Source organism: Hoplias malabaricus, chromosome 15 (assembly GCF_029633855.1).
Source record: "Hoplias malabaricus isolate fHopMal1 chromosome 15, fHopMal1.hap1, whole genome shotgun sequence".
Taxonomy (NCBI): Eukaryota; Metazoa; Chordata; class Actinopteri; order Characiformes; family Erythrinidae; genus Hoplias; species Hoplias malabaricus.
The window spans coordinates 36,770,449-36,780,631 of NC_089814.1; the positions used below are offsets into that span (position 1 = coordinate 36,770,449).

At 28.7% G+C, this 10,183-nt stretch overlaps 1 protein-coding gene across 1 annotated transcript; it reads left to right on the forward strand.

Moving 5' to 3' along the window:
• Window positions 1–238: 238 nt before the first annotated feature.
• Window positions 239–1,540, forward strand: LOC136668085 (piggyBac transposable element-derived protein 4-like). Its single transcript, XM_066645328.1, has one exon. The coding sequence runs from the start codon at window positions 239–241 to the stop codon at window positions 1,382–1,384; it is 1,146 nt and encodes a 381-aa protein (XP_066501425.1). The 3' UTR covers window positions 1,385–1,540.
• Window positions 1,541–10,183: the final 8,643 nt, after the last annotated feature.

Sequence of the window (10,183 nt, forward strand, 5' to 3'; positions counted from 1 at the left end):
GCAAAAGAAAACGCCGTCGGCCCAGTCTGCAACCACCAACATGTAGGGGAGGAGCACATGGTCCTTCCACATCTGCACTGTAAGTTTAGCATTTTGCTATACATAGGTCATGTGTAAATACTGTATTTGAAATATTAGTAAATATTTGTAGGAGCTGCTGGAATTTATACTGATATGTAAATCTTTGTTACTGCTCACAGGGCAACTACTCACATTTCTTATTATTTTTCATATTCACATGAGTGATCCAGATGAGGACAGACTAAATGATGCCAAGAGGGGAACATCAGAGCATGACAGACTGTTCCGTTGCAAACCTCTGATGAACACAGTACAGAATGCCTGTAAGTCATTCTACCATCCACACAGGAATCTTGCTGTGGATGAACGCATGGTGCCTTGCAGAGGACACAACAGCATGACACAGTACATGAAGGACAAACCTACAAAGTGGGGTTTCAAGTTGTTTGTTCTTGCAGACTCCAGCAATGGTTACACTGTGGACTTCTCTGTGTACACTGGAAAGAACAACTTCCCCACTGGCCAGGGACTCTCTTATGACTCTGTCATGTCCTTGGTTGACAAGAGTTTTTTGGGGTCTGGGTACCATGTGTACATGGATAATTTCTATACAAGCCCAAAGCTTTTTAAAGACTTGTATGCCTGTAAGTTTGGTGCTTGTGGAACATACAGAGAGTCCAGGAAAGACTGCCCTCGTACTACTGTCAATGCCCTAACAAAGAAGTCACCAAGAGGAACTTTCCGCTGGATAAGAGATGGTCCTCTTCTCTTTGTGAAGTGGATGGACACGCGAGAGGTAGCAATTTGCTCTACCATCCACACAGTTTTCAAAGGGGATACAGTTCAAAGGAGAGTAAAATCCAAACTGGGAATCTGGACCACAGAGTTCTTTCCATGCCCAACACCATTGATTGAATACAACAAGTTCATGGGAGGTGTGGATTTGTCAGACCAGCTGATCCAGTATTACACAACTCAGCACAAAACTTTGAAGTGGTACAGAAAACTGTTTCTTCACTTCTTGGACATTGCTGCTACCAATGCCTACATTCTCCACAAACAACTTATGCAGCAGGACAGCCTGACCCACAAGGCATTCATGGAAGAGCTTGTTGAACAGCTGTGTGGTATGGAAAATGAGCCCCCTGCAAAACCAGCCAGTGGTCATCATTTGCCGATTCCTGGGAGTGATGTCACTAGCCAAAGTATGAAAGCTACTGCTGGCCGAAAGACCTGTGCATACTGCAGGAAGCACAGGGAAAAGCAAACAAAAACTCCATGGAAGTGTGAACAGTGTGATGTCTACCTTTGCATGCAGCCAGACAGAAACTGTTTTAGAGACTGGCATCTTTTGTTGAACTGATTCATACATATATACACACACAAGGATATGTATCTATCTATCAGTATGACTATATTTAGTATATTATCACTATCTTTACATTTATTTTGCCAGTTATTTATTTTTTTATTTTTATTGCTTGTTTAGTTCTTTTTTTTTGCAATAAACTGTGATAAACTGTGACTATCTGCCTCTGGTCTCTTCTCTTTTGACAGCTGTGGCGGTGACAGCTAATGGGCCATTCATTAGGCAGTGGGGTGGGGACCTCGCACCTCGGTTTTCGCACCTATCTTCATACATATGCAATGTAGGAGCCAGTGACTGAGAAAAACAGAGTGTCACCTCACATTTGTTATGTCCTAAGTATAAAATTACATACAATTTATGAAAAGTAGAATCAGCAGTGTGTTGCCAAGACCCGTGTTCACAAAGTTTTGACCTCAAAGGTCCCGGTGAGAAATGTTTAGAAGGTGTTTTTTCACAGTATATCAGCACTTCTGAAAACAGGTTTTTGGAAAGTCTAAGTTTAGAGTAAATTTAATCAAAATATAGATGTATGACACTCTTACTGATTCAACATTGTTGTTGCAGAGATAGTTCTGAAAAATGCATGTGTAACACTTTGAGAAAAAATAATTTCAGATGCGTACAATTTGTAAAACAATCAAGGCATGTCAGACTACACCAGAGTGTCTGAAAACCCCTCAGACTCCAGGGGGTTAATATATATTTCTTGACATATGTTTTGGTGTGACATTTCAGAAAATATATGTTTAATGGTATTTAAATGATGTGGAAATGATTTCTTATTGATAGATTCATGCTTTGGAATGGATATATTGCAAAATATCTACTATGCATTTTTCATCAAAATTGCTAGAAAACGTAAGTGTATAGCCTTACATTTTAGTGAAATTTTGAACAAATTCCTAAGTGTTTATATTTGGTAATAAATCACTTGAACATGCTCTAAAACTTCTGTGAATGCTGTTGAATTGAATATATTTAACCATTTCTACTTTAAAAATGGAAATTCATTGCTTAATAAAAATTACTTGAGATATGTTTTGGTGTGATATTTCAAAAAAATATATGTTTAGTGTTATTTAAATGATGTGGAAATGATTTATTATTGATACATTTACAATTTAGAATCGATATATTGCAAAATATCTACTGTGCATTTTTCATCAAAATTGCTAGAAAACGTAAGTGTATAGCCTTACATTTTAGTGAAATTTTGAACAAATTCCTAAGTATTTATATTTTGTTATAAAATGCTTCAGCCTGCTCTAAAACATCTGTGAATGCTGTTGAATTGAATAAATTGAATCAATTCTTCCTTAAAAATGGAAATTCATTGCTTAATAAAAAAATCTTGACACATGTTTTAGTGTGATATTTCAGAAAATATATGTTTAATGTTATTTAAATGATGTGGAATTGAATTCTTATTGATAGATTCATACTTTGGAATGAATATATTGCAAGAAATCCACTGTGCATTTCTCATGAAATTTGCTAGAAAACTTAAGTGTATAGCCTTACATTTTATTGAAATTTTGAACAAATTCCTAAGTATTTATATTTTGTTATAAAACGCTTCAGCCTGCTCTAAAACATCCGTGAATGCTGTTGAATTGAATAAATTGCATCAATTCTTCCTTAAAAATGGAAATTCATTGCTTAATAAAAAAATCTTGACACATGTTTTGGTGTGATATTTCAGAAAATATATGTTTAATGGTATTTAAATGATGTGGAAATGATTTATTATTGATATATTTACAATTTGGCATTGATATATTGCAAAATATCTACTGTGCATTTTTCATCAACATTGCTAGAAAACGTAAGTGTATAGCCTTACATTTTAATGAAATTTTGAACAAAATCCTAAGTTTTTATATTTGGTAATAAAACACTTGAACATGCTCTAAAACATCTGTGAATGCTGTTGAATGGAATGAATTTAATCATTTCTACTTTAAAAATGGAATTTAATTGCTTAATATATATTTCTTGACATATGTTTTGCTGAGACATTTCAGAAAATACATGTTTAATGGTATTTAAATAATGTGGAATTGAATTCTTATTGATAGATTCATACTTTGGAATGGATACATTGCAAAAAATCCACTGTGCATTTCTCATGAAATTTACTAGAAAACGTAAGTGTATAGTCTTACATTTTAGTGAAATTTTGAACAAATTCCTAAGTATTTATATTTTGTTATAAAACGCTTCAGCCTGCTCTAAAACATCTGTGAATGCTGTTGAATTGAATATATTTAACCATTTCTACTTTAAAAATGGAAATTCATTGCTTAATAACAAAATCTTGACACATGGATTGGTGTGATATTTCAAAAAATACATGTTTAATGGTATTTAAATGATGTGGAAATGATTTCTTATTGATAGATTCATGCTTTGGAATGGATATATTGCAAAATATCTACTGTGCATTTTTCATCAACATTGCTAGAAAACGTAAGTGTATAGTCTTACATTTCAGTGAAATTTTGAACAAATTCCAAAGTTTTTATGTTGGGTAATAAATCACTTGATTATGCTCTAAAACATCTGTGAATGCTGTTGAATTGAATAAATTGCATCAATTCTTCCTTAAAAATGGAAATTCATTGCTTAATAAAAAAATCTTGACACATGTTTTGGTGTGATATTTCAGAAAATATATGTTTAATGTTATTTAAATGATGTGGAATTGAATTCTTATTGATAGATTCATACTTTGGAATGAATATATTGCAAGAAATCCACTGTGTATTTCTCATGAAATTTGCTAGAAAACGTAAGTGTATAGCCTTACATTTTATTGAAATTTTGAACAAATTCCTAAGTATTTATATTTTGTTATAAAACGCTTCAGCCTGCTCTAAAACATCTGTGAATGCTGTTGAATTGAATAAATTGCATCAATTCTTCCTTAAAAATGTAATTTCATTGCTTAATAAAAAAATCTTGACACATGTTTTGGTGTGATATTTCAGAAAATATATGTTTAATGGTATTTAAATGATGTGGAAATGATTTATTATTGATATATTTACAATTTGGCATTGATATATTGCAAAATATCTACTGTGCATTTTTCATCAAAATTGCTAGAAAACATAAGTGTATAGCCTTACATTTTAATGAAATTTTGAACAAATTCCTAAGTTTTTATATTTGGTAATAAAACACTTGAACATGCTCTAAAACATCTGTGAATGCTGTTGAATGGAATGAATTAAATCATTTCTACTTTAAAAATGTAATTTCATTGCTTAATATATATTTCTTGACATATGTTTTGGTGTGATATTTCAGAAAATATATGTTTAATGGTATTTAAATGATGTGGAAATGATTTCTTATTGATAGATTCATGCTTTGGAATGGATATATTGCAAAATATCTACTGTGCATTTTTCATCAAAATTGCTAGAAAACGTAAGTGTATAGCCTTACATTTTAGTGAAATTTTGAACAAATTCCTAAGTGTTTATATTTGGTAATAAATCACTTGAACATGCTCTAAAACTTCTGTGAATGCTGTTGAATTGAATATATTTAACCATTTCTACTTTAAAAATGGAAATTCATTGCTTAATAAAAATTACTTGAGATATGTTTTGGTATGATATTTCAAAAAAATATATGTTTAGTGTTATTTAAATGATGTGGAAATGATTTATTATTGATACATTTACAATTTAGAATCGATATATTGCAAAATATCTACTGTGCATTTTTCATCAAAATTGCTAGAAAACGTAAGTGTATAGCCTTACATTTTAGTGAAATTTTGAACAAATTCCTAAGTATTTATATTTTGTTATAAAATGCTTCAGCCTGCTCTAAAACATCTGTGAATGCTGTTGAATTGAATAAATTGAATCAATTCTTCCTTAAAAATGGAAATTCATTGCTTAATAAAAAAATCTTGACACATGTTTTAGTGTGATATTTCAGAAAATATATGTTTAATGTTATTTAAATGATGTGGAATTGAATTCTTATTGATAGATTCATACTTTGGAATGAATATATTGCAAGAAATCCACTGTGCATTTCTCATGAAATTTGCTAGAAAACTTAAGTGTATAGCCTTACATTTTATTGATATTTTGAACAAATTCCTAAGTATTTATATTTTGTTATAAAACGCTTCAGCCTGCTCTAAAACATCTGTGAATGCTGTTGAATTGAATAAATTGCATCAATTCTTCCTTAAAAATGGAAATTCATTGCTTAATAAAAAAATCTTGACACATGTTTTGGTGTGATATTTCAGAAAATATATGTTTAATGGTATTTAAATGATGTGGAAATGATTTATTATTGATATATTTACAATTTGGCATTGATATATTGCAAAATATCTACTGTGCATTTTTCATCAAAATTGCTAGAAAACGTAAGTGTATAGTCATACATTTTAGTGAAATTTTGAACAAATTCCTAAGTATTTATATTTTGTTATAAAATGCTTCAGCCTGCTCTAAAACATCTGTGAATGCTGTTGAATTTAATAAATTGAATCAATTCTTCCTTAAAAATGGAAATTCATTGCTTAATAAAAAAATCTTGACACATGTTTTAGTGTGATATTTCAGAAAATATATGTTTAATGTTATATAAATGATGTGGAATTGAATTCTTATTGATAGATTCATACTTTGGAATGAATATATTGCAAGAAATCCACTCTGCATTTCTCATGAAATTTGCTAGAAAACGTAAGTGTATAGCCTTACATTATATTGAAATTTTGAACAAATTCCTAAGTATTTATATTTTGTTATAAAACACTTCAGCCTGCTCTAAAACATCTGTGAATGCTGTTGAATTGAATAAATTGAATCAATTCTTCCTTAAAAATGGAAATTCATTGCTTAATAAAAAAATCTTGACACATGTTTTGGTGTGATATTTCAGAAAATATATGTTTAATGGTATTTAAATGATGTGGAAATGATTTCTTATTGATAGATTCATGCTTTGGAATGGATATATTGCAAAATATCTACTGTGCATTTTTCATCAAAATTGCTAGAAAACATAAGTGTATAGCCTTACATTTTAGTGAAATTTTGAACAAATTCCTAAGTGTTTATATTTGGTAATAAAACACTTGAACATGCTCTAAAACATCTGTGAATGCTGTTGAATGGAATGAATTAAATCATTTCTACTTTAAAAATGTAATTTCATTGCTTAATATATATTTCTTGACATATGTTTTGGTGTGATATTTCAGAAAATATATGTTTAATGGTATTTAAATGATGTGGAAATGATTTCTTATTGATAGATTCATGCTTTGGAATGGATATATTGCAAAATATCTACTGTGCATTTTTCATCAAAATTGCTAGAAAACGTAAGTGTATAGCCTTACATTTTAGTGAAATTTTGAACAAATTCCTAAGTGTTTATATTTGGTAATAAATCACTTGAACATGCTCTAAAACTTCTGTGAATGCTGTTGAATTGAATATATTTAACCATTTCTACTTTAAAAATGGAAATTCATTGCTTAATAAAAATTACTTGAGATATGTTTTGGTGTGATATTTCAAAAAAATATATGTTTAGTGTTATTTAAATGATGTGGAAATGATTTATTATTGATACATTTACAATTTAGAATCGATATATTGCAAAATATCTACTGTGCATTTTTCATCAAAATTGCTAGAAAACGTAAGTGTATAGCCTTACATTTTAGTGAAATTTTGAACAAATTCCTAAGTATTTATATTTTGTTATAAAATGCTTCAGCCTGCTCTAAAACATCTGTGAATGCTGTTGAATTGAATAAATTGAATCAATTCTTCCTTAAAAATGGAAATTCATTGCTTAATAAAAAAATCTTGACACATGTTTTAGTGTGATATTTCAGAAAATATATGTTTAATGTTATTTAAATGATGTGGAATTGAATTCTTATTGATAGATTCATACTTTGGAATGAATATATTGCAAGAAATCCACTGTGCATTTCTCATGAAATTTGCTAGAAAACTTAAGTGTATAGCCTTACATTTTATTGATATTTTGAACAAATTCCTAAGTATTTATATTTTGTTATAAAACGCTTCAGCCTGCTCTAAAACATCTGTGAATGCTGTTGAATTGAATAAATTGCATCAATTCTTCCTTAAAAATGGAAATTCATTGCTTAATAAAAAAATCTTGACACATGTTTTGGTGTGATATTTCAGAAAATATATGTTTAATGGTATTTAAATGATGTGGAAATGATTTATTATTGATATATTTACAATTTGGCATTGATATATTGCAAAATATCTACTGTGCATTTTTCATCAAAATTGCTAGAAAACGTAAGTGTATAGTCATACATTTTAGTGAAATTTTGAACAAATTCCTAAGTATTTATATTTTGTTATAAAATGCTTCAGCCTGCTCTAAAACATCTGTGAATGCTGTTGAATTTAATAAATTGAATCAATTCTTCCTTAAAAATGGAAATTCATTGCTTAATAAAAAAATCTTGACACATGTTTTAGTGTGATATTTCAGAAAATATATGTTTAATGTTATATAAATGATGTGGAATTGAATTCTTATTGATAGATTCATACTTTGGAATGAATATATTGCAAGAAATCCACTCTGCATTTCTCATGAAATTTGCTAGAAAACGTAAGTGTATAGCCTTACATTATATTGAAATTTTGAACAAATTCCTAAGTATTTATATTTTGTTATAAAACACTTCAGCCTGCTCTAAAACATCTGTGAATGCTGTTGAATTGAATAAATTGAATCAATTCTTCCTTAAAAATGGAAATTCATTGCTTAATAAAAAAATCTTGACACATGTTTTGGTGTGATATTTCAGAAAATATATGTTTAATGGTATTTAAATGATGTGGAAATGATTTCTTATTGATAGATTCATGCTTTGGAATGGATATATTGCAAAATATCTACTGTGCATTTTTCATCAAAATTGCTAGAAAACATAAGTGTATAGCCTTACATTTTAATGAAATTTTGAACAAATTCCTAAGTTTTTATATTTGGTAATAAAACACTTGAACATGCTCTAAAACATCTGTGAATGCTGTTGAATGGAATGAATTAAATCATTTCTACTTTAAAAATGTAATTTCATTGCTTAATATATATTTCTTGACATATGTTTTGGTGTGATATTTCAGAAAATATATGTTTAATGGTATTTAAATGATGTGGAAATGATTTCTTATTGATAGATTCATGCTTTGGAATGGATATATTGCAAAATATCTACTGTGCATTTTTCATCAAAATTGCTAGAAAACGTAAGTGTATAGCCTTACATTTTAGTGAAATTTTGAACAAATTCCTAAGTGTTTATATTTGGTAATAAATCACTTGAACATGCTCTAAAACTTCTGTGAATGCTGTTGAATTGAATATATTTAACCATTTCTACTTTAAAAATGGAAATTCATTGCTTAATAAAAATTACTTGAGATATGTTTTGGTGTGATATTTCAAAAAAATATATGTTTAGTGTTATTTAAATGATGTGGAAATGATTTATTATTGATACATTTACAATTTAGAATCGATATATTGCAAAATATCTACTGTGCATTTTTCATCAAAATTGCTAGAAAACGTAAGTGTATAGCCTTACATTTTAGTGAAATTTTGAACAAATTCCTAAGTGTTTATATTTGGTAATAAATCACTTGAACATGCTCTAAAACTTCTGTGAATGCTGTTGAATTGAATATATTTAACCATTTCTACTTTAAAAATGGAAATTCATTGCTTAATAACAAAATCTTGACACATGGATTGGTGTGATATTTCAAAAAATACATGTTTAATGGTATTTAAATGATGTGGAAATGATTTCATATTGATAGATTCATGCTTTGGAATGGATATATTGCAAAATATCTACTGTGCATTTTTCATCAACATTGCTAGAAAACGTAAGTGTATAGTCTTACATTTCAGTGAAATTTTGAACAAATTCCTAAGTTTTTATGTTGGGTAATAAATCACTTGATTATGCTCTAAAACATCTGTGAATGCTGTTGAATTGAATAAATTGCATCAATTCTTCCTTAAAAATGGAAATTCATTGCTTAATAAAAAAATCTTGACACATGTTTTGGTGTGATATTTCAGAAAATATATGTTTAATGGTATTTAAATTATGTGGAATTGATTTAATAGTGATATATTTACAATTTGGCATTGATATATTGCAAAATATCTACTGTGCATTTTTCATCAAAATTGCTAGAAAACGTAAGTGTATAGTCTTACATTTTATTGAAATTTTGAACAAATTCCTAAGTATTTATATTTTGTTATAAAATGCTTCAGCCTGCTCTAAAACATCTGTGAATGCTGTTGAATTGAATAAATTGAATAAATTCTTCCTTAAAAATGGAAATTCATTGCTTAATAAAAAAATCTTGACACATGTTTTGGTGTGATATTTCAGAAAATATATGTTTAATGTTATTTAAATGATGTGGAATTGAATTCTTATTGATAGATTCATACTTTGGAATGAATATATTGCAAGAAATCCACTGTGTATTTCTTATGAAATTTGCTAGAAAACGTAAGTGTATAGCCTTACATTTTATTGAAATTTTGAACAAATTCCTAAGTATTTATATTTTGTTATAAAACGCTTCAGCCTGCTCTAAAACAACTGTGAATGCTGTTGAATTGAATAAATTGCATCAATTCTTCCTTATAAATGGAAATTCATTGCTTAATAAAAAAATCTTGACACATGTTTTGGTGTGATATTTCAGAAAA